The 26,675-nt window shown below is 34.5% G+C and overlaps 1 protein-coding gene across 5 annotated transcripts in view; it reads right to left on the reverse strand.

Annotated features, from left to right (window-relative positions):
- The window catches only part of kcnq1.2 (potassium voltage-gated channel, KQT-like subfamily, member 1.2), a 195,723-nt gene that overhangs the window by 126,160 nt on the left and 42,888 nt on the right, over positions 1-26,675 (reverse strand). For 2 of the 5 annotated variants that reach the window (XM_058767316.1, XM_058767315.1), the window contains 2 exons: positions 25,999-26,107; positions 25,611-25,679 (listed from right to left, as the gene is read on the reverse strand). In XM_058767316.1, coding sequence (XP_058623299.1) covers positions 25,611-25,679; positions 25,999-26,107 — 178 coding nt within the window. Of the gene's footprint in view, positions 1-18,343; positions 18,584-25,610; positions 25,680-25,998; positions 26,108-26,316; positions 26,368-26,675 lie in introns of those variants that run through there. The other 3 variants (XM_058767318.1, XM_058767314.1, XM_058767317.1) reach the window with 3 other exon arrangements.

The following is a 26,675-nucleotide window of genomic DNA, read 5'->3' on the forward strand; positions in this document are numbered from 1 at the left end:
TGATATGCACAGGAGCACAAGTGATTATGTGTTTTGGAAAATGAATACTGGTAGTGGGAGACAAAGAGGAATAGGAGGAGAAAAGAAAAATTAAGGGGATGAGGTCAAAGGTCGTTTGTTCCTGATGAAATACAAAGCACTATAGTTGACCACGTTCTTCTGCATGGACTGACCGTGAGGGAAGATGGCCTACAGGCTCATCTACAAGGCTTCAATACTACTGACACATACGATATAATTACAGTTAACTCATTACTGTTGAATTGATTTGTAGCCAAGTAGTCCTTACATCTACTCTATTTTTGCAGAACTGAGAGATGACTGTCCAGGGGAGGCAGAGAAGTCTTTTTACAGAAGGCTAAGAAACCGCTATAACAAATAAGGATACTACCAATACCGTAATGCAATTTGGCTGAGGATTCTGAATGAATGAATGAATTTATTTATTTATTTATTTATTCATTCACAGTAACTGACAGTATAGTCCAGTGTGTGTTTACTGTATATTCAGTTGTTTGGTCTTTGAACTTTTCTCTTCTAGTGCTTTTCATCTACTGTAAGATATCTTTACAGTCGTGTAATGAAAGTAAACTTTTCTTAAAGTTTATTGCTGATTTTTACTGTATCTGCACTCCTTTATTTATGCTGTATACTGTAACAGACATTGACTAGCAAAAGGATTCCTGTTTCCCAAAAGGAGGTTTTTGTAACAGTGTTTTGAATCGATCTCTCTAGTGTTCTGAGTATTTGACAGCTTTGTGTATCATCTGAGGCCAAAGTTTGAGTCTGACAAAAGAGAATATGTTTTTGACTAAACTATTTGATTTTGACCTCGAAGTTTGAAGTTTGCACAAGTTGGTGTGTAATTTTGAGATTGTGTTTATAGTTGTGAGAAAATGGTGAATTGTTTCATGAATTGTGTGTTAGCAATCGAGAAAAACTGTAAGTGTGTATGTGTGTATTTTGGGGTCTTTACAAGTAAAAAACTACAGAAAATAAATGTTATTAAAAATTAGACAGCACTACAATGAAAAACTGCATCTAATCTGAATAAGATCCATAAACAGCAAACTCAGAGTTAAAGGGCAACTGGTTTGTTTTTGTTTTGCGCTACACACCCTACATTCTGCTAAAGTCAGCCGTCTGAGTGGCTGACTAACACAAACACACCTGACTAACACAAAACCGTTCTCTGTCCCGCCAGAACGCAGTCCAGCAGGTCACAAGACCGCTACTCATGCTGGCCAATTATGGGGTTAAAAAAGGTCAACAGCGAACCTTTAGACACGTGGAACAAGGTTTATGACCCTTCGCTTAAACGCTGAGGTTTGACCACTTAGCTGATTGTTGTTGAAGAGCTGTTATTTTAGACCTGCAAATAGTTAACGATCATTTGTAACACAGAGAAAACACACGGATCTGCCACAGGACAGCCCGTCCTTTCATCTCTATGAGTCAAGTCATGTATATAATAATCATTCATTTATTTATTTTGAAAATAAGTCGTTTATTTTCAGGTAAATCATAAAACGCTTTTTAAAATTTAAAAAGAATAATATATATATGTGTGGTTGTGTGTTTCATTGGGGGGTTTTTTTTATGTTCCATTAAAAAAAAAAAAAAACAGATAAAGACAAAAATAATTAAAAAAAAATATTGCTATTATTATTATTATTAACCATTTAAATAAAAACTAGATTCTTAGAAATGTCTAAAATATTTTTTCTATACACACACAAACACACTCAACTTATGCTGATATTAGAATTTATCAAATAAATTACTATTATTATTATTAACCAATTCAATTTTGTCTAAAGGTTCAACAAACTGTTCCATTTAAAAATACATTTTTCTATTAGATTAAAAATAATTTAAATTTTTTTTATTATTACTGTTATTATTATTAACCTGATAACCAATTAAATAAAAACTAGATTTTTTGGAAATGTCTAAAATATTGTTTATACTCACACACACACACACACACATATATATGCATGCGCACTCACACACTCAGACTGTTATGCTGATATTAGATTTTGTAAAATATTTATTATTAATATTATTATCACTACTACTACTACTAACCAATGACATTTACACTTTTATATATATATTTTGTCTAAAAGTTCAATAAACTGTTTCATTTAAAAATATATATTTTTATAATGAATATATTATTCCATATGTCAAGCTATATAGGGTTAATATCTTGTCATGTTTATCTGAGGCCTAACACTAGAAACTGAGCACTGAACATGCATTAAACGTCACTAGACAGATGGAAAGATGTAAAAGTGTGTGCGCCTCACAAAAACAAACACCATCCTTCTGATCTTTTGTTTTTCTCCTGATTCGCCGGATGAACCCTGGTTTAACAGGCCAGCTAATAAGATCTATAAGGAGGAAATGATGTCAGCGCTGGCCACATGACCTCATGAGCGTGTATTTTTAGATGTTTTCATCTCACGATGACTCAGAGACTCTCTGGGCTGGATTTTCTCGTTCGTTAATGACTTTGCTAAAACATGCTAGACTTGAGTTGCGTGTTTTGAAGTTCACACAGACACAGAGTCACGCAACCTTAACTTTGGTTTAGAGAAAGACTTATTTAATCTGTGTTGTTAATTAACAGCTAAATCATCTATTCATTTTCCTGCATTTTGCTCCAAATGACAGCATTCCTTAAGGGCCCTATGAAATCAGTTTCATTTTTTCATTTATTCATTTGTCTGGATTATGTTGTTTCAGTTTACATTTTTTTCATTTAAATTAAATTTTAGTAATCAGAAAGCATGTCGAATTAATAGAAAACGTGGAACTTACACAATTTAACAATAACTTATTAAAAGTTATAATTTATTAAAAAACAATTTAATTAATCTCTTAAAATATATTAATATTAAAATGTAACAAATTATTTTATTTTCTTGCAAACAAAGTGCTGCACAATAAAGGTTTACTGCTAAGATCAAAACATGGAAGAAAAATTGTGTATTATTTAAAAAAAAATAGTTTATTTAAAATATTATTATAATTATAATTTTTTTTGAGAAGTGCATTCTACTGTACAATAGTAATATTTCTGCCACACGTTGACTTTATTTATTTTGCAATTCCTGGAAACTTTTATTCTGCTGGGTTGTTGTGAATATTCACAGACACTAGTCCATATAGCAGTCTGATTAATTATGCAGAGCTACTTTTGATTTATTCATCCAAAATTCCGAATTTCAAAATTCCAAACTGTACTGTAAATTCCATTCTTATGACTGAATTCCGTCCATGTTTTTCTGCAAATTGAAAATGATAGGGCTCAGCATTCCCAGGTCCTGATGAGGGAAAATGACATTATTTAATATAAACTCGATTAGAAAGTCATTTTCCTTATCTGTTGTTATGCGCTGTAAATCAGTGGCTTTATCGTCGGAGCAGATCCCACAATCTTGGCAGGATTTGGTTCTTATCTTTGTTTTGTCTTTTCTTACAGGACACTGGCTGTGATAAATGTGTATGATAACACTGAGCTGAGCTGAATTCCCGTGTGTGTGTGTGTGCGTGTGCGTGAGAGAGAGTGTGTGTGTTTCATGAACATCAGAGACTCTGCTCTATCAGTTTGTTGTGTCTCATCTCTGTGTGATCAAAGGCACACACAGGAAGTGCACTGATGCACTGGTCACTTCCTGAGCATCACATTCAGGGTGTTGATCTACAATAAGAACCCATTAAGTGGATATTTTCTGCAAAGGGGCCAGATTTGAGGGCCATCCTGTAGCTTTGTGTCATCTACCGACCTCTAAAACTATGGAATTACCTTTGTGCCAATTAAAATGGATGTAATTTTTCAAGAAACTTGAATCTGAATAAAATGTCTTTGAAACTGAAAATAAATAAATAGCAAAATCTTTAATTTCTTTTTAAATACACTGCATGTTTTGCAACTGTTTTCTCGTCTTTCATTCGCTGATCTGTACTTACAAATGTGCTGCCAGAGATTTTCAGTTACGCTTCTGAAGTTTTCGTTCACCATTCTGGCACAAATCTTTTGTGGGGGCGGGGCTAGCAGCGGTGTGTTCTCATTGGCCCCCAGTGTGGATGTGAGAATCTCTTAGCGGCTTCATATTTCATTTTAGTGATATAAAATGATATAAAAACATTATTATTATTATTATTATTATATCAGTATTTATCTGCTGCTACACTACATTGTTGAGATGGTTTCTTAGGAATAGCACAGAAGAATGATATCATCATCATTATCATTAATCATCGTCGTTAACAGGACACTCGTAAGTTGTCTTGATTTAGTCCAGCCATCTAATGGTTACACAACGGTATTTTAGATGATAAATGGTGCATAATTTTGAGGTATTATTTAGTACTAAGTTTATATATATATATATATATATATATATATATTATACAGTCATGGCCAAAAATATCGGCACCCTTGGTAAATATGATCAAAGAAGGCTGTGAAAATTAATCTGCATTATTAATCCTTTTGATCTTTTATTTAAAAAAATTCACGAAAATCTAACCTTTCATTGGATAATAAGAATTTAAAATGGGGGGAAATATCATTATGAAATAAATGTTTTTCTCTAATACACATTGGCCACAATTAACGGCACCCTTTTATTCAATACTTTTTGAAACCTCCATTTGCCAGTTTAACAGCTCTAAATGTTCTCCTATAATGCCTGATGAGGTTAGAGACACCTGACAAGAGATCAGAGACCATTCCTTCATCCAGAGTCACTCCAGACCCTTTAGATTCACAGCTCCATGTTGCTGCTTCTCTTCAGTTCACTCATTTTCTACAGGGTTCAGGTCAGAGGACTGGAATGGCCAGCAGAAGCTTGGTTTTGTGCTCAGTGACCCATTGTTGTGTTGTTTTTGAGGTTTGTGTTTGGATTATTGTACGGTTGGAAGATCCAAACATGGCCCATTATAAGATTTCTAACAGAGTCAGTCGCTTATTGATTTTTTATCTGTTGGTATTTGATAGAATCCATGATGCCATGTGTCTAAACAAGATGTCCAGGACCTCCAGCAGATATATAGGCCCACAACATCAAAAATACAGCAGTATATTTCATTGTACACATGGGGTACTTTTTATCCCTGTGTTCACCAAACCCATCTTGAGTGTTTGCTGCTAAAAAGCTCATTTTTTAGTTTCATCTGACCATAGAAGCCAGTCCCATTTGAAGCTCCAGTCGTGTCTGATAACTGAATATGCTGGAGTTTGTTTTTGGATGAGCGAGGAGAATTTTTCTTGAAACCCTCCCAAACAACATGTGCTGATGTAGGTGCTGTTTGACCAATTTCTTTTTTTTTTAAAGGTTTTCTGACCCCGAGACTCAACTATTTTCTGCAGTTCTCCAGCTGTGGTCCTTGGAGAGTCTTTAGCCGCTCAAACTCTCCTTCTCACCGTGCATTAGGACGATATAGACAGTGCTCAAAATTGTGAATATGAATGGGAATATACTTCAGAGATATTTTACTCATAAGAATTTCTAGGGGTGCCAATAATTGTGTCCAAAGTGTATTTGAGAAAAACATTTATTTCATAATGATATTTCCCCCCATTTTAAATTATTATTATCCAATGAAAGGTTCGATTTTTGTGAATTCTTTTAATAAAAGATCAAAAGGAATAACAATGCAGATTAATTTTCACAGCCTTCTTTGATCATATTTCAAGATGCTGATATTTTTGGCCATGACTGTATATAATTAAATAATTATATTGTGTATTTATTTGTTTGAACTGTGTCATGGGAGTTCAAAGCAGTTTGTACTGTTAGACTATGATACTTCAGAATCTTATTTTGTTCAGACACGTCACCTTTGAATGACTGGGACCTTGATCTTCAGACACCTGATATTATGCAAATATTTGTATTTCTTTGGAGCTCTAGATTAAAACAAACACAGTTCACAAGTACACAAGAGGCTGCACTTTATTCTTATTGGTCTATGCTGATCTTGGATTAGCATACCAACAGCATATGATTGTTAAGAGGATAGTTCACCCAAAAATAAATGTTTTACTCACCCTCATACTGTCCCAAATGCATATTACTTTCTTTCTACTGGACAGGTAAACGCTTTTTTAGGCAAATAATTCATTCCTGTGAGTCCTAAAGATGCTTTAAAAACCACACACAGCGACCGTGACAGTAATCCATCTGACCTTAAATTTCTGACTATTAACAATCGCTTCCGATCAACTGTCATATGTGCATGGGTTACAATCCACTTGTGTCATTTGGATTCACAGAGATGGATTATTTTCTTAAAAATCTTTGTGTTTATGCCAAGAAAGAAAGTCATATACATCTGGAATGGCATGAGAGAATTTTCATTTTTTGGATGGACTATCCCCGTAAAGACTGATATTGCACTCCATAACATAACATACTCATTCACTGTTTTGTAACTTATACTGTAATAGGAACTGTTGAAAAAGGATCATTGCAGTGTTTTAAACATATAATGAATTTTAAACATATTCTGTATACTATGTTCTTGTGCATTTTGTAATGTAAATTATGAGAATACTGTGCATTACATGTATACTATGATTCTGGTCTTTCCTGTCACAACATAATTGCATCAAAGACTTTCACTTCGATACTTGTGTATACGCTATAGTGACAATAAAGAATGTAAATTTATTTGAATTAATTCATATTTCATTTACATTCATTCAACAGGTTTATAAAAGTCACACTTGAAAGAGTTGATGATCGTTAAAAATGTATTTCCAATTTTAAATGTTAGATGATAATGTTAACTAAATAAAATAACTAAACAAAATTACCAGCATGCTAAAAACAATCAGCAGCAAGAACATTCTTTGTGTGGGATATGTAATGAAATGAGCTTGATTGCCTGGTTGGAGTGAGACTTTCTTGACGTCTGAATATATCACATTTATATATGATGGTATTATCTTTCAAATGTGACAGCTCAACCTAATTAGACCCTACAATGTAAAAGAATCATGAGCAATAAACAAATGTCCTATGAGAACATTGGACATTATACAATATTTCCAGTATTATACACAGTACTTTAACAATTAAACCTCAAATTTCCTCTCGCGCTCCTAAAAGCTTATGTTGCCAGAGTAGTAGCAACAGATAAATACAGATTGAATTTAAAAACAAAACTCTAACTTTATATCACTAAAATGAAATACGAAGCTGCTAAGAGATGCTCACATCCACACTGGGGGCGTAACACTGACGCCTTCACTTCCAGGTCAAGAAGCTGTCAATCAAAAACTCAGTAGCCAATGAGAACACACCGCTGCTAGCCCCGCCCCCACAAAAGATTTGTGCCAGAATGGTGAACGAAAACTTCAGAAGCGTAACTGAAAAACTCTGGCAGCGCATTTGTAAGTACAGATCAGCGAATGAAAGACGAGAAAACAGTTGCAAAACATGCAATGTATTAAAAACGAAGTCAAAGATTTTGCATGCAATTTGTTTTTTTGTTTTTTATTCAGTTTCAATTTATATTTTCATAAGTTAATTGAAAAATTACATTCATTTTGATTGGCACAAAGGTAATTCCATATAAAACAAATTTGTTATTTTGCATATTATGAACTGGACGAATGGGACAGTGGAGCTCATGAGATCAGCTTCCTGATTAGACAATTAGACAGAGACAAATTATTAGATGGAACAATATTGTTCACAGATATTATTTCATCAGTTTATGGTATGAAAATAAACTACCCCTTTTATAAAAATAAAAATTAATGGCTTGTTCTCATAATAAATGACTTCTATATAAAAATAAATAAATTACTATTTATAGTAAATAAATGACTTATGTTTATAATAAATAAAATATGTAAATAATAAAATAAATGAATAAATACATAATGTAATAAATGAATAACTATTATCTGTATAATAAATACATGATTATTTTATAAAGTAAAATTACTATTACTGTACAAATAAATAACTAGATTGTTTTATAATGAGTAAAATATTACTGTAATAATGAATAACAATAATAAAAATGGCTTATATTTAAAAATAATTTAATATTATTTATAATAAGTATAATAAATGATAATTCAACAACTATATAACCACTTTAAAATTAATTAAAGAATTAATCAATTAATCAATCAATCAATCAATTAATAGGTGACTATTATGTTTATAATAAATAAATAATTACTTTATAATGAGTAAAATGAACGATGAAAAATAAATAAATAAATAAACAAATAGACAAGATGAGAATGAAACAGCTTGCATTTCTGATTCATAAACGCAGAGATCAAAGCCTTTCCGGTAACATAATATCCCATTTCACACATTACAGCACCGAAACGCTTCTTCCTCTCCAGAAGACCAGCACCTCGGCCTGCGTTCCTGCTCGTATACACGTGGTGGTGAGAAAGGGCCGACTTTTCATCACCCAGCCAGACTTATTGGAAGAATTATTAGTGGCACTTAGAGCCGAGACCCCTGGGAAAGGCTTAATGAGGGCTGTATGGCTCTGGTTATGAGTGGCAAAAACACTAAAGCAGAATCCAGAGCCGCCCCGAACCATCCACACGCCTCCAGACGTCTGTCTTCTTTCAGTCACAGACAGCTTTAAGACACCACTGCTAGAGAAAACTCAGTGCAGAAATAGTGTGGGGTATCATAATAAATAACAATCATGCTAACTTCAAGCATAAATAACACAATAGTTGATGCAAAAATAAAAAGTAATTTTCCTAATAAAAAATGTATATTTGAAATGTACATACACACACATAATAAAAAATAATAAAAAAAATAATAATAATAATAAATTTTTAAATAATTATAATTATTATTTTGATTATTTTGTAAAAACAATAATTTGAGAAAATAATAATTTATTTTTAAAAACAATTTCAAGATTGATATATATCTTGATTTTCGCTGAAACTATTTGACATCATTTTTCCTGGCAAATACTTACAGTATATACAATAGAATATATTTGTAACAAAACAACAATTATTTAAAAAATTATGGACATTTATCCTTTTAAATGTTTATGCAATATGTATCTATTTTAATTGACAATATAACAATATAAATATAAACTATATCATTTAAATTATTTTAAATGCCATTTCTGTACATTTTAAAGACATAAAATAAGACATCAAAAACACATTTATATTCAATCATTTTTTAATTTTACCTGAAATTATTTAATATAATTCCACTGGCAAATAGGTATAAAAAATTGTGAAATATATATAGTTTTTTAACTGAAATAAATTTAAAATGCAAAATGAAAATTCTAAAATATAGTAGGCATATTTATCAGTTTAAATATTTATGCAATATATATTTTAATGTAAAAAATAAATACATTTTACCATATAAATTAGCAATGTATAATTTTTAGGCCATTTCTGTATATTTTCAAAAAATAAAATAAATAAATAAATAAAGTTTTAGAACTTATTAGAACACTAGTATTTTCACCAAAAATGGTTTTAAGCAGCGCCTTGACAGAATGACATGAAGAAACAGAACAAACTGAGACTAAAGGTCCTTGCAAAAAAAAAAAAAAAAAAAAAGCATTAGTCGTCCTTTCCTATCTAAATGCTTGCTACGGATGCGAAAATGCTGATCCAAATTTTTTATTTATGACGAACGGAAGTTTCGGAGGCAGTGTGTAATGGCCTTAAATCCAGAAGAACTGTGGCCACGTCTCCAAGATGCTTCAAGAAACCTGCAAAGCTCCCTGAAAAACTATGTGCAAGTGCACCAAGGGCAAAATCTGCTTTAAACGCAATGGATGGTCACACCAAATGTTGATTTAATTTAGTTAACAGAAGTTAATTGATAAAGAAAATCTATTTATGACATTATTTTTGACAGCATCCTCATTTTACAGCATTTTTACACAAGCGCCTAAACTTTTAACACTACTGTAGCTTTGCAGGTAGGTTTCTTGAAGTGTCTCGGAGACGTTGTTCTCCACAGTTCTTCTGGATTTAGTCTCTCAGTTTGTTTCTTCATGTCATTCCAGACAGACTGATGATGATCAAATCTCTGTGTGGAGCACTGGCTGTTGTCAGACAAAGATCTCACTGGATTATTACAATTAATGGCAAAATGAATGTTTGGAAATGTAAACTGATATTTGCTCCAGACACACTACAGCAAAAGATAGAAATAACTGACTTAAAACCAGTTTTAGCTGCTGAAAATACTAGCGTTCTAATCATTTTCATGCAGAAAAATACACTTTTAAAAAATAGGATTTTTATCCAGGTGATCCTGCGGTCTCTCTTAAACACGCCAGCAAAAATCCTTGAGTAGATTATTGCTAATCGGATTAACTAACTCTTCTATCACTTGGAGTTCCTTATAAGGCCTCAGATGTCCTGGACTCCTGAAGAACACAGCAACCGACTGCAAACACTTAGTGTAATGAAGCATCAATTCCCCTGAACACAACCGTAAACTCTGCTCGGAAACAGCATTACCGCCACATCTGCAATAAATATGGAGGCTCTGAAGCACAAAAAACATCTCGCAGGCTCAAAATGCCACATAAACAAGACGTTAAGCCTCTCAGCGGTGTGTGAGCGTCAGGCTTGAGATGCTGCCCAGATCTGATGAACCGCGGCGAGCTCCAGCAGATAAGAGCCGTGCTTCAAGCTGGCTGCTTTACAGGACAATGACAGAATGGCATTCTTCCATATGACTCACTCTATTTCAGTAGTATGCAGCATGCACAGTGTGAAAATGTGCTGAATAGCTGGGTGATTAGACACAGATGCAATCTGCACACTTACTTCTGCTCTGATTTCGGAGGGAATTCTGCAGAATGCATTTAAAAATGGTGCTGCACTCATGTTTAGTAGCTGAAAGCATCATCAAACTTACCAAATAACATGTTCACAGCTTTTTGTCAGCACATATTCCTCAGGATGACCAGCTACATTTGCCAAAAACCAGTGTGGAATCATGTATCCCACAATGCAATGTGTTCAACGCTTCATTTGCAGTGTTACAAAGATTTATCAACCATGATTTTTAACATATCTTTCTTGACTCACTTAACCGGAAACAAAACAAAACAACACAAATAAAATAAAATAAAATAATGCAAAATAATCATATTTAGAAAAATTCAGATTAGTGTTCATTTTTAAACTATCCTGTATTTAAGACACTATAAGCAGTAAAATTATGAAAAATATCAAACAAAAATATGTAGACATAGCTAACTACTATTATTGGCAGCATGACATTACTAAGATCAAACGGGAGAAAAATTTGTGGTAAAAATGTATATAGAAAATAATTTTAAAAAAATCTAATATAATATTAGATATAAATATTAAAAACAGAAATAGTAAACATAAATATGTAGAAACTACTTTTTACTGCTAAAATCTATTTTTTTATAACATTACTAAGATAAAATGGTAGAAAAACATTATGCAAAAAAAATTAAATATAGAATAATAAAAATATAATATAATATTAAATACAAACACAAAAAATATTAATGCAAATATTAAACACAAATATGCAGAGGGAGCTAACTACTTTTTACTGACAATTTTTCACAACATTACTAAATGTATGTAAAAAATGTAAATATAAAATAATAAAAATCTAATATTAAATATAAACATTAAACATGAACATAAAGAGGTAGCTAACTACCTTTTACTGCCAAAGACTTTTTAAAATTACATTATTAAGATCTAAAGGGATAAAAAGTGTTACGTAAACATAAAATAATATAATTAATAATAATGAAATATAAAATAATAATGTAAACATAAAATAATAAAAATATAATGTGATATTAAATATAAATATTAAACATGAATATGTAGAAGCAGCTAACCACTTTCTACTGCCAAAGACATTTTGATATTACCAAGATCAAACGGCTGGGGAAAAAAACTGTTAAAAATGTAAATATAAAAAATAGCATAATATATATTCTTAAACCCAAATTAAAAATATAAATAATATAAATATTGTATAGGTAAAATAACAAAAAAAAAAAAACAGCATGCAGTAACCAGTACGCTAATATGTAAATCAGAGCACACCATAAGCACACTTAAGCTCCGCCTCCAAACCAGCCCACATATCACAATGCCCCGCCCCTGCAACTGAACGCACAAAGACAGCTTCATCACACAGGTGTGTCCTGCTCAACAACCAACAGCAGTTCATCAAAGAACTGTGGTCTGTGGTTGAGGAAAGAAAAACAGAGCGCCAGTGTGTGTTTTTGCAAATGTTAGGAGACCGATAAAGAGTAACGCAGAGACAAACTGGGCATCTGTGTTTAAATCTCAGCAGACATCATACAGTCATAATCCAATTACATCAACGCGCACGTCCTGCTAAAACACTGACGCTCTCTTTCTCCCGTCCCCACCCAAACAAAACCACATCAGAGAGCGCGGACCGGACCACCTGAAGCCGGAGCCACAGCAGATAAACAGTGCTCAGGTGTTTTCATTACAGACTGAAGCCAGCAGAAAGATGAGCAGATATTTGTACAGGTGCACGAGAGAGAGAAAAACCTCTGAAGAGACACGAGGACATTTAGTTCTGTGAGACTCTGAGAGAGAAACCTGAAGTCCTTTATTAAAACATTTCTGACCGTCTTACCGTCAGCAGTGAGTCAGCTTTAAAAACATATTCTACATAATATATTATACTACATATTCTTAAAACAAGATATATTCACCTTTATTAACTAGTACAACTAGTAGTGAATATTATTTTATATATATATATATATATATAATATTCAAATAATATATTTTAAATTAAGTTTATTTTTCCTCTGGAAAATATTTTTTTCTCGTTTTTAGCACAAATATATAAAAAATGCATTTAAGAGGTTTTTGCTTAAAACAAGAAAAAAATAACAATGAGGTAAAAAAAAACAATTCAACATTCTTCTTATTTTGTGCATTTTTGCTTCTCAGGTGAAGTGAATCTGTGAATCATTGTTTTGAACTGCTTGATTCATATAAACGGTTTGATTTTAGGAGACCATGTTTCATCAGCTTAAACAGAGCAAGGGCTCTTAAAAAGGATTATTTTATATTAAGTGTATTTCTTTATATCTTTTGTTTATACTGTATATATATTGTGACGGGAGGAGCCAACGACAGACACAGTGGGTGTGGCGTCAGGCCTCGGAGAGGCTTTTTATTAACAAAATAACGTGTCCAGGGAAAGAAGTGTCCAAAATAAACAGGGGGTCTGGTGTCCTCGTCGTGCTGCGGGGCTTGTGCAGGAGGGCAGTGTTCCAGGAGGAAGGGTCCAGGAAGGGGCGAGTCCGCGGCCGCACGCGCTCCCACTCGGGTCCGGGGCGTGAGGCGGCGGCTTCATTCTAGCGGCGGCTCTTCCTCTTCTTCCACGGCCTTTGGCAGGACTTGTACGGCCCGGCATCCTGGCCCGACGGCCGTAATACGGGCGCGGCTTTCGTCCGGACTGCGGGTTCGGCAGCTCACTTCCTCGGTGGCGCGATGTCCCTCACGCACCCTTCCTGGACCCACGAGGACACCAGCGTGCATGCACGGGAAGAGACCGGTCTCCCGAGGAGAGGCGCTGGGCATTTAACAGCGGCGGTGATGAGGCTTCATTCAGTCCAGCTGTGCCTCATCACACGCCGCCAGCCGCGTTGATCCCACGCCTCCTCTCATCCACCCACTCCAGTCGGGAGCCTGGTGAAGGCGGCGAATAAGGGACGGGTGGTGATGATAATGAGGGGAGGGCCACTGATCCGTCACATTATATATATATATATATATATATGTGTGTGTGTGTGTGTGTGTGTGTGTGTGTGTTTGTGTGTGTGTGAAAAGGGCTGCACAGTGCGACATATATATATACAGTTGTGCTCAAAATTATTCATACCCTTGGTAAATATGATCAAAGAAGTCTGTGAAAATAAGTCTGCATTGTTTATCCATTTGATCTTTCATTTAAAAATTTTAAAAGTCTAACTTTTAATTGAAGTAAAAAAAAGTGAAAGTGGGGGAAAATCACATTAGGAAATAAATATTTTTCTCTAGTACACAATGGCAACAATTATTGGTACCTCTAGAAATTCTTATGATTAAAATATCTAATATGAAGTATATTCCCATTCATATTTGTATTTTTTATCACACCAGGGTGACTAGAAACATGAAGTTGTCCAGCCTTGGCTTCCTGTTCCACAGGATTATAAATATGAGGAACACAAAGGCCAAAAGAAAAGAGCTAAAGCATTAAAAAAATCCCCATTTCCCCCATCAGGGTAATAATTAAGAGGTTCCAATCAACTAAAGATATTACAAATCTGCCTGGAAGAGGACGTGAGTCTATATCGTCCTAATGCACGGTGAGAAGGAGAGTTTGAGCGGCTAAAGACTCTCCGAGGACCACAGCTGGAGAATTGCAGAAAATAGTTGAATCTTGGGGTCAGAAAGCCTAAAAAAAAAACAGCCCCTACATCATTAATTCTCCTCGCTCATCCAAAAACAATCTCAGCATATTCAGTTATCAGACACGACTGGAGCTTCAAATGGGACTGGCTTCTATGGTCAGATGAAACTAAAAAATGAGCTTTTTAGCAGCAAACACTCAAGATGGGTTTGGTGAACACAGGGATAAAAAGTACCCCATGTGTACAATGAAATATACTGCTGTATTTTTGATGTTGTGGGCCTATATTTCTGCTGGAGGTCCTGGACATCTTGTTTAGACACACGGCATCATGGATTCTATCAAATACCAACAGATAAAAAATTAAAAACTGTCCATGCTAGAAATCTTATAATGGGCCATGTTTGGATCTTCCAACAGGACAATGATCCACAAACAAACATCAAAACCAAAACAAAAATGGGTCACTGAGCACAAAACCAAGCTTCTGCTGGTCATTCCAGTCCTCTGACCTGAACCCTGTAGAAAATGAGTGAACTGAAGAGAAGCAGCAACATGGAGCTGTGAATCTAAAGGGTCTGGAGTGACTCTGGATGAAGGAATGGTCTCTGATCTCTTGTCAGGTGTTCTCTGACCTCATCAGGCATTATAGCAGAACATTCAGAGCTGTTACTCTGGAAAAAGGTATTGAATAAAAGGGTATAATTAATTGTGGCCAAAGTGTATTAGAGAAAAACTTTTATTTCATAATGAGATTTCTCTCCCATTTAAAATTCTTATTATCCAATGAAAGGTTAGATTTTTGTAAATTCTTAAAATAAAACATCAAAAGGATTAATGATACAGATTTATTTTCACAGCCGCCTTTGATCATATTTACCAAGGGTATGAATAATTTTGAGCACAACTGTATATAAAATTGGTCTGTGCGATGAATAAATTTACCACTGTAGCACACGTGCAATACGGTTTTGCATGTTCATAACACAGCCGCTTAATACTGTGATTTCTTTGTGCTTTTTTGCGTGTGTGAGATTGATTATACTTGGTAGTTATGGGTGTGCGATATGACAATTTTTGATCGTGGACGATTAAAATATCTCCACAATCTGCTTCTGAAGAAATATCGTAGTATCGTGCTACACTGCACTTATGCGCAATCACAAAAGTGCATTATTTGCATGTGCTTTAAAGCTTTGCTGGTCAAACATTTCATTCACGTGCTGTTCTGCATATACATATGAAGCCTGATTACACTAAACTGTCTTTGATTTTGCATTAAATACTGTCAAAAACACACAAGGTTTACATATAAATTATGTCTAGAGTGAAAGTAAACATCTGAGATAGAAACGGATGCATGCAACTCTTAAAGCGAGAAAACATGCTGTCATTTGCTCACTCACATGTTGTCCCAAACCTGTATTAATTTCTTTCTTGTGATGAACTCGAAAGAAGATATTTTGAAGAATGTGGGCAACGAAACTTTCTTGTTTGCTAATAACAAAGACAAAATAATGACAAGGATTTTTAAAAATGTTAAAGTAGAGCCCTGCTTCTTTATATATAATTCTTAAAGAAATATAGGCCAACTGTATATAATAAAATATACAATAATAAAATAACTTAAAAAAATTTAATCAATAGAATAAAAGATGATTATGATGATGATGATGATGATTATGATTATTAATATTATTACCATGAACTGCCCAATTTTTTTTGGCTTTTTACTATGAATAATTCACAGCACAAAACACATTACACATAGTTTTGTTCACCATTTTGATGTTGTAACCCAGCAGTCGAGAACCGCTGGCCAAGTAAACGTAGAGTTAATTTAAGATAACAGTAATTCCATCTGCTCTCAGTGTTTATACTAATATTTACATTTATTCATTCATTCCCTCCCTCCCATTAACCTACAATTACCTCCACATTACACCAATTTCACAGTATTGCGTTCTAAAAAAACCCAATCAAAATAACAATCGCTCATCAAAACAAATGTCAAACACAAATAAAAACACTAACGCTGGGTCAACGCTGCAGAAGAGTGAAATGATTTGACATGCAATTACAACAAAATCAAAACCCAAACATTTTAATGTTCACTAATAAGGGCTTGATGGGAATGACGGGGGGTCAGAGGTCAAGCTCAAACAAAATAAATACGCCGGTATATCGTTCAACGTGACCCTGCTTAAAAACAAAAGATGGAGAGCGTGGCATCTTACTCCCTGAACGGAGCGACGCTGCAAAAACAGCAATTTCCTGTGTTTATTTTTCTTTCCCATCTCTTTTTTTCTTTCAATTTCTGAAAGATTTGTTGTGGCATAGAGGACAGTCCCGGAGAAGAAAAAGCAGAAAAAAGAAAATGGGCAGACTGGCTGTCATTACCACAATCTGACACAGATCAAGACATGCAAAAGTTTTGATACAGTCGTTGACGGCAGTCATACATAAAATAAATATTCACACACTTTTTTTGAAGTAAATATATATATTTACTATATTTAAATATTTAATTTTATTTTATTTGTAATTTAAAATGTACTTTACTATTTAATTTAAATAAATAATAATAAAAAAAGTTTAATTTTAGATTTATTGACAATTTATTTAACATTTGTGACCCTGGATCACAAAACCAGACATAAGGGTCAATTTTTCGAAATTGAGATTTATACATCAGCTGAAAGCTTTCCATTGATGTATAGTTTGTTATGATAGGACAATATTTGGCTGAGATACAACTATTTGAAAATCTGGAATCTGAGGGTGCAAAAACATCAAAATATTGAGAAAATCGCCTTTAAAGTTGTCCAAATGAAGTTCTTAGCAATGCATATTACTAATCAAAAATTAACTTTTGATATATTTACAGTAAGAAATTTACAAAATATCTTCATGGAACATGATCTTTAAAATATCCTAATGTGAAAAATTGATAATTTTGACCCATACAATGTATTTTTGACTATTGCTACAAATATACCCCAGCGACTTAAGACTGGCTTTGTGGTCCAGGGTCACATTTAATACAAATGTTAAATAAATTGTCAATAAATACATACAATCTAAAATTAAACTACATACTACATACTACAAACAACATAAAATTAAATAACATACATTTAATATAAAATAAGCATGTAATATGTATTAACAAATGTATTTTATACAATAATATCATATATATATATATATATATATATATACAGTGGAGTGAAAGTATTCAGACCCCTTAAATTTTCACTCTTTGTTATATTGCAGCCATTTGCTAAAATCATTTAAGTTCATTTTTTCCTCATTAATGTACACACAGCACCCCAAATCTACAAAAATGTCAACAATTCTGTGTTTTTCTGTCAATATGGGGTGCTGTGTGTACATTAATGAGGAAAAAAAATGAACTTAAATGATTTTAGCAAATGGCTGCAATATAACAAAGAGTGAAAAATTTAAGGGGGTCTGAATACTTTCCATACCCACTGTATATATAATAGGGTGGAACGGTATACAGATGTCACGGTTCGGTACGTACCACGGTTCAGGGGTCACGGTTCGATACGAATTCGGTACAACAGGGGGAAAAAATCAAATCTAATATGCTCGGTTTCTTTTCATTTATTTTGAACAGACAGTAGTACAAATGACAATTTTTTCCACCTAGATGTGAAAACACTAAATAGTATTACATTGTTATATATATAAAATCTGCAGTACATATATACAGTACACACAAGGAATAAATTCTTGAAATATATTTGATTTAGTTTACAGATAAATAAGGGGAAAAAACGTAGCCTAAATATGCTGAGTTTCAGTTAATTTTTGTGCTGGTATAAGGAAACTGTAACGGGGCTGATGAGACGTGAGATGTGCGGATCCATGTGCAAGCTTTTATTTAAAGGCATGGTCATAAATACAGGCAGGGTCGAAACAATGGCAAACAGGTATGGCAGGGACAAGACAAAGAGTAATCCTAGGACAAGCGTGGGTCGACGATCGGCGAACAGTATCCAGTGGGGCAAGGCGGAGAGATAATCCAGGTACACGAGCTAGAATCCAAGAGAGGTGCAAACAGTGTCCAAAGGCAAGGCAAGGGTCAATCCAGGGAACACGGGCTAGAAACAAACACGGGAAAACAGGCAAGGCAAGACTAAGTCAAAAAACTGGGCTCCGTAGAGTAGCTATCGCTGGGAGAGTGATAAACGCTATACAATACTCGGCAGTGAGGGAAAGAAAGTCCAGGGTTTATATAAAGCATGTAATCTGTGTGTGTGTAGGATCAGGTGTGCGTGTGATTAGTGCAATCAGCCGTGTGTGCGCAATCAGTGCAATGAATGATGGGAAATGCAGTCCAGTGTGAAGTATGGTGTGAGAGTCAATGTGGTGAGCGAGTGACCTCTGGTGGTGAATGAACGGAAGTGCACACACACACACACACAACACATCAGTTCCAGCATCACTAACTTGACAGCACAGTTGGTACTTCATCAAAATAAAATACAGTGAACCAAACATCAGCGCGCACGCCTCTGTGTCACCGTTGGAACGCATCTGAACTACAAAGCCTATCATTTACATAATAAATAACAGTTTCGCATTCAGATACACTCTCAGAAATAAAGGTACAAAAGCTGTCACTGGGGCGGTACCTTTTCAAAAGGAACACTTTTGTACCTATTAGGTTCAAATATGTACACTTTAAGTACTAATATGTACCTTTAAGGTACCAAAATGGACCCTTTAGGTACAAACATGTACCTTTTGAAAAGGTAACGCACCAGTGACAGCTTTTGTACCTTTATTTCTGAGAGTGTATGTTACATCGCAAATATAGAAATATTATGCAATATTTGGATTTGTGCCGAATGAGAGAGGTAGAATACACACGAGCACAAAGCTCCATTTCGCAAACAGTTGAGTGCGCAAGCCTTTAAAGTATACTCCTTTGTCAGTCTATGTGAGAGACGCATTCAGAATCAGGACATGGTTACTGTTTAGTGGGCTTTGTTTTCAAGTGCGCAATTCATGGCATTCGCTGTTCTTCTGCTGGTGGTTATCAAACAGCGTTGCATTACTGCGGGCGCCCCCTTCTGGACTGAGGGTGAATTGCCTGTATTCGTCGTAAGGCCTCAAGCACCGAACCGAGATGTCCGTACCGTGACGGTTCGGTACGAATACATGTATCGTTCCACCCCTACTATATATATATATATATATATAAAATATTAAATTGATTTTTAAGTAAATATAAATAGAAATCATACTGTTTTTCTAAAATAAATTGAATGTAAAATTAATGTTTTTAAATTTGTGCATATGTATTTATTAAAATGTATTTTTATTTATTTATTTATTTAAACTTAGAGAAATTTAATTTATATATTTAATTTAGTTTGTAAGTGTGTGTGTGTGTGTGTGTGTGTATGTATGTATGTATGTCCTGGACTTTATGCCGATAGTCAAGCATCTGGCTACATAAGACTGGAAGCCAAGTGCCCTTGTTACACAAGCAATAAATCTCGTGGAAATCCTGAATGATATTTGACCAGGAGCCGGTGGTGCAAACGGTTTAAGTGCTCAGCTCATTTCCAAACATTCCAGCCAGAACAGAGTAAAAGATCTTCTCACGACGCCACAGCAATTCATTAATGTGACACAAGCCCCTACAAATCCTGGGCTTTCATTTCAGTCCTCATGAAAAGAGCTTTCATTGAGTCTGGCTGGTTAAACCGTCTCAGATCTGATCTGAGACCCACTCTGAGGCTGGAGAAAGACATTCACCTGACTCACGCATACAGCGCTGATGAACAAACACACATGCTCCAGCAATGATATCACGGAGGAATTCTGGGATTGTGCAGGACAAACATGGGTGGAGGACAGAGAAAAAGAGACAGATGGGCTTGTGTTTGGAAAACAAGCACAGGTTATTATTTTGTGCTGTAGTATATAAAATGACACATATGTGACCTGCTCCACATTTACTTTTATCCATTTAGCAGATGCTTTTATCCAAATGATCCATCATTTTGACTCACATTTATACACTAATACACATCCAACATAAATATATATATTCCAAACAAACATAAATGCATTTTTAGAAAGAGGCTTTTCTTTGTACTTTAGTGCATAAAGCAACATATCACTGTCAGTTTATTTCTAGAGCACAATTCAAAACAACAACAGATGACCGATGTGACCAAACAACTGCAATATAAATATCGATAAATATAGAATCAAAAATCACAATTTAGAAAAAAAATAATTGATTAATTGAGACTAAAATTACCTCAGATTTGAAAAAAGCAAATCACCAATCATTTCTGTTTTCATTTTATTTTTACTTTTAGTAATTTTATAATGTTTTTAATCATTTTTATTACTTTTTAAAATGTCTTTGTAGTTTTTATTCATCTTTAATTAAGTTTTAGTTATTTTGATATATCATATTAACCTAAAAATGTGAAATGTTGTATTTGGTGGAATAAAATAAAGGTTTTTTTTTTTTTATTATTTCAGGTAGAGTTTATTTTATTTCAAGTAACTATAATAAGTATTGTACATATAAATGCACATCAAAATGGTATAAAACACACTTTATGAATTATACTAGATAATATATAAAAGTATTTTATATAGCTAAAATTGATTTCAAAATAGCATTTAAAATACTGCTTCTATTAAAACATGGTAAACTGTATATAAATATATATATAAAAAATAGTATCTGAATATATAATTGCAAGATCTCTAGCATATATTATACTGTACTATGCATACTGCATATAATGCATATATTATGCAAATTTATTTAAAACACAGTAAATATTTAAAATGGTTATTTTGCATTTTATTACAATTTATGGTAAAGCTATTAATTTTTTCCATTCATCATATTAGAAATGAAAGGTCAAGTCGAGTGCATTGCATTGTGGGATACAGTATCCTACACAGTGTGCTCTGAATGTATACTGCACATTTTGAATTAGCATATTGTGAACATAGTATGAGAAGAACAGCATGCCAAACAAACTCAAAGAAAGAGAGAAAGTTGATACTACATCCTGAATTGAGATTCTGAGCTCTCAGATTTATATATTTAATTCTGTATTATCAGAAGCTGTCTGTGACTGAAGTTATTCACAGTGTGAATGATCTCAATAAGAACATGAGTCAGAGATGATTTCATACTCTCTCCTCCTCCTCCTCCTCCTCCTCCACCTCATCCTCTCATTATACATCTTCTCAGACAGAGTTGTTTTGTGTCAATACAACGCGTGTTCCCACTCTGTTCATTCTTGGCGAGACTAGACCGAATATCTAAAAGAACAACACGCTTTTGTGGACCGTTTGCAAATCAGACAAAATAACTGTAGTGGAATATTTGACAAAAGTTCATTCACATTTTAAGTCTCGGTTTAAGTCTATAATGATGGAGATATCAGGATTGGGCTGATATGAAAGCATTTACTGTGGCAGCATGCATTCACAGATGGGGTCAAAGGTCAAGCCAACCAAACAGCACATCAACCTTATGCAGACAGACCTGAAAAATGTGTCTAGATGACGTTACATTTATCAAGAGAGAAGGCTAAACAGAAAAACACACACACTTACAGGCCAATCTGAGCCACAAAGACAATACTCATAAAACAAAGGGACTGTAAAATAACATAAACAACTACTAAACAGTACTTTTGGCTCAATCTCTGATTTAAAGGAAAAGTTCACCTAAAAATTAAAACTTGCTGAAAATGTATTCCCTCTCAGGCCATCCAAGATTAGTTTGTTTCTTCATCAGATTTGGAGAAATGTAACATTCCATCACTTGCTCAGCAATGGATGTGAATGGGTGCCGTCAGAATGAGAGTCCAAACAGCTGATAAAGACATCACAATAATCCACACCACTCCAGTCCATCAGTTAATGTGTTGTGAAGTGAAACGCTGTGTGTTTGAAAGAAACAATTCCATCCTTAAGATATTTTAACTATAAAATTAAATACGAATCCATAATCCATAATAACGCTTCCTCCAGTGACGAAGAAAAGTCCATCTTCTGTTGTCGTCTCACATCAAAATCCACCCAAAAATTAGTTTAGAGCTGTTTTGGCTTGTAATCAGTGCTTTATCTGTGCATATTTCTCTCCTGATTCAGACAAGAAGACTTTTTCATTAGAAAGAACAATATTATGGATTATGGACTCATATTTTAGCTGCAAGCGATGGTTTGAAGTTAAAAACATCTTAATGATGGATTAGTTTCTTACAAACACACAGCTTTTGTCTTCTCCAGATGTTAACTGATGGACTGGAGTGGTGTGGATTATTGTGATGTTTTTATCAGCTGTTTGGACTCTCATTCTGACGGCACCCATTCACATCCATTGGTGAGCAAGTGATGTAATGCTACATTTCTCCAAATCTGATGAAGAAACAAACTCATCCTAATCTTGGATGGCATGTGTGAGTGAATTTTTACTATTCCTTTAAATGTTGTAAATTGTGACATTTCTGCGTCTACACCCAGCATCCCTTTACACCACGGGCCGCCCACTTCCTCTCTCACGCCCTTCCTGTTCTTTATTTCCCCCATTCAGGGCTTCTCACAGGCCCTAATGAGAGAGATATCCTTTCATTTCCCCAGACAGGCCCACGCTAACACACCTCATCAGGGGCAACAACAGAGCAGAAAGCATCCAGTGTCAGAAGAGCACGGAGGACGTGCTGGAAGTCACATGAGATGCTTTCACAGGTGTGGCTCGGAAACAGATCTGCGTGTCCAGCCCAACCAAACGATAATCTACCGACTAATAGAAAGTATAGACACAGCCTGAGTCATTTTACATTTTATGCTTTCCAGAATGAGTTTGGGCAAAGATCATTTCAGTTATCAAATAATCGTCTGTGTGAATTTGTGAAAGAATCAATCTTCTCAGTGAATCAGCTGAACTGAGTCAGGCTCTCACATTTTCTGACAAATGAATTTCCATAACTTATCTACAATACTAGAACTTCTAAGATTTAACTGGATAAAGATTTTGTTAAAATTATTGTATAGAGATTGCACTCTCACTTACAGGCCAATCTGAGCCACAAAGACAATACTCATAAAACAAAGGGACTGTAAAATAACATAAACAACTACTAAACAGTACTTTTGGCTCAATCTCTGATTTAAAGGAAAAGTTCACCTAAAAATTAAAACTTGCTGAAAATGTATTCCCTCTCAGGCCATCCAAGATTAGTTTGTTTCTTCATCAGATTTGGAGAAATGTAACATTCCATCACTTGCTCAGCAATGGATGTGAATGGGTGCCGTCAGAATGAGAGTCCAAACAGCTGATAAAGACATCACAATAATCCACACCACTCCAGTCCATCAGTTAATGTCTTGTGAAGTGAAACGCTGTGTGTTTGAAAGAAACAATTCCATCCTTAAGATATTTTAACTATAAAATTAAATACGAATCCATAATCCATAATAACGCTTCCTCCAGTGACGAAGAAAAGTCCATCTTCTGTTGTCGCCTCACATCAAAATCCACCCAAAAATTAGTTTAGAGCTGTTTTGGCTTGTAATCAGTGCTTTATCTGTGCATATTTCTCCTGATTCAGACAAGAAGACTTTTCATTAGAAAGAACAATATTATGGATTATGGACTCATATTTTAGCTGCAAGCGATGGTTTGAAGTTAAAAACATCTTAATGATGGATTAGTTTCTTACAAACACACAGCTTTTGTCTTCTCCAGATGTTAACTGATGGACTGGAGTGGTGTGGATTATTGTGATGTTTTTATCAGCTGTTTGACTCTCATTCTGACGGCACCCATTCACATCCATTGGTGAGCAAGTGATGTAATGCTACATTTCTCCAAATCTGATGAAGAAACAAACTCATCCTAATCTTGGATGGCATGTGTGAGTGAATTTTTACTATTCCTTTAAATGTTGTAAATTGTGACATTTCTGCGTCTACACCCAGCATCCCTTTACACCACGGGCCGCCCACTTCCTCTCTCACGCCCTTCCTGTTCTTTATTTCCCCATTCAGGGCTTCTCACAGGCCCTAATGAGAGATATCCTTTCATTTCCCCAGACAGGCCCACGCTAACACACCTCATCAGGGGCAACAACAGAGCAGAAAGCATCCAGTGTCAGAAGAGCACGGAGGACGTGCTGGAAGTCACATGAGATGCTTTCACAGGTGTGGCTCGAAACAGATCTGTGTCCAGCCCAACCAAACGATAATCTACCGACTAATAGAAAGTATAGACACAGCCTGAGTCATTTTACATTTTATGCTTTCCAGAATGAGTTTGGGCAAAGATCATTTCAGTTATCAAATAATCGTCTGTGTGAATTTGTGAAAGAATCAATCTTCTCAGTGAATCAGCTGAACTGAGTCAGGCTCTCACATTTTCTGACAAATGAATTTCCATAACTTATCTACAATACTAGAACTTCTAGGATTTAACTGGATAAAGATTTTGTTAAAATTATTGTATAGAGATTGCACTCTCACTTCAGAGTCATTTCTAGTCAAATAAATTATTTAGTATTGATCATATCGTAAAATAATAATACAAATATTACTACTACTACTACTAATGCCTATGGAAATTTCCATGACTTTTCCAAAATCTTAAAATATTTTATTAATTTCTATGTTCTTTTCTAGTCCTGAAAACAATTACATTTTTGAATTACACCTTAATGGAAAGTGTTGCCAAAAAATAAAATTACAAATTAAATATTATAATAATATATAATAATATATATATATATATATATATATATATATATATATATATATATATATATATATTGTCTATTGAAAATAAAATCACTGTATGGATAATGGATATTGTACTCTCAAAGATTCATTTCTAGTAAATAATAATAATTTTTTTTTTTAATTACTTAAAAAAATTAAATAAAAATACACTGACTATGGACATTTCCATAACTATTACAAAATCTTAAAATGTTTTAATAATTTCTATGACTTTTCCTAAAAAGTTCAAAATCACCACAGCTGAGAGACAAAAGTGAGAGAACATCTCATCATCCAGGCTGATCACAAAATCAAACGCATAGGACAGGAAATAGACAGGAAACAGACAGGAAGCAGTACCTGGTTGTATTCAGGTGCTGAGTAGAGACTGATTCTTCCTCCTTTGCCACAAATGGGCTTCTCAACAGACTGAAAGACAGAAAGAGGCGCTTTCCTTCATCTCACAGCTGAGGGAGAGGCAGATCTTGAGATGTTTCAGATGAAAAAGGATGAAAAGTGAGAATGCTTTAACAGACAAATGAAATGACGGGACAAAGTAGAAAATCCAAATGCGTCTGATGCTTACACCACATACACAAATGCTACTAAACTGAACAACATCAGCCTGCAATTCACACACGAGTGAGCAATCACAGAAGAGACACATGGATGGAGCAAACGCAAACATTTAATGCCATTTTGAGTGAAGAAAGCATTCAATGGATGGGTAAAAACCAAAGCAACTCACTGTGAAGTGTCTGTAACCACAGGAAGAGGGATGTCTTCAGCCGTGAAGTCCAGCTCATCCACCAGGCTGTTATTGCGTGAGATATCAGCGCCGTCCAGTTTTTTCTTAACTGTAAAGAAAATTACAACACATCCATTAAACCACAAACTCACATGACTCACATGACATAAAAAGTAAGTATTTAGATGTGCTAGAATAAAAATAAATAGACAGATTTAAGTCAGAAAATGTATGCATTTTGGAGAAAACTCAAGAAAAGAGACTGAGAAAGCAGGAGAGCATTTGCAAAATGGAAGCGAGAAAAAGAAAGATGGATACCTGGAGAAGAAGGACAGCTGAGAGCGAAAGCCGACCACGAGCGCTGGCGGTCTGTTGACATGCAGACACAAAGAAAAAGCGCAAAAGATCATGCTATACAACAAAAACAAGACAAGAAAGAGCAGCAGAGGCAGAACATGATCCGTGTGAAAGTTAAAATGTCAAGAAAACACTGCAACATGAGCAAAACCGTCTGAGGTGGCTTTATAATGTATAAAGTTGTGTAATTTCATTGTTTTGGCATTCGTGTGACCTTTGACACTTAATTTAGTTATATTTCTGTCGCTGATGGCCCTCAAAATGCCTCAAGACTCCACTGAAGCTGTTTTACAAGCAGCGTTATTATAGTATAATAAACA

Source organism: Onychostoma macrolepis, chromosome 25 (genome assembly GCF_012432095.1).
Source record: "Onychostoma macrolepis isolate SWU-2019 chromosome 25, ASM1243209v1, whole genome shotgun sequence".
Classification (NCBI taxonomy): Eukaryota; Metazoa; Chordata; class Actinopteri; order Cypriniformes; family Cyprinidae; genus Onychostoma; species Onychostoma macrolepis.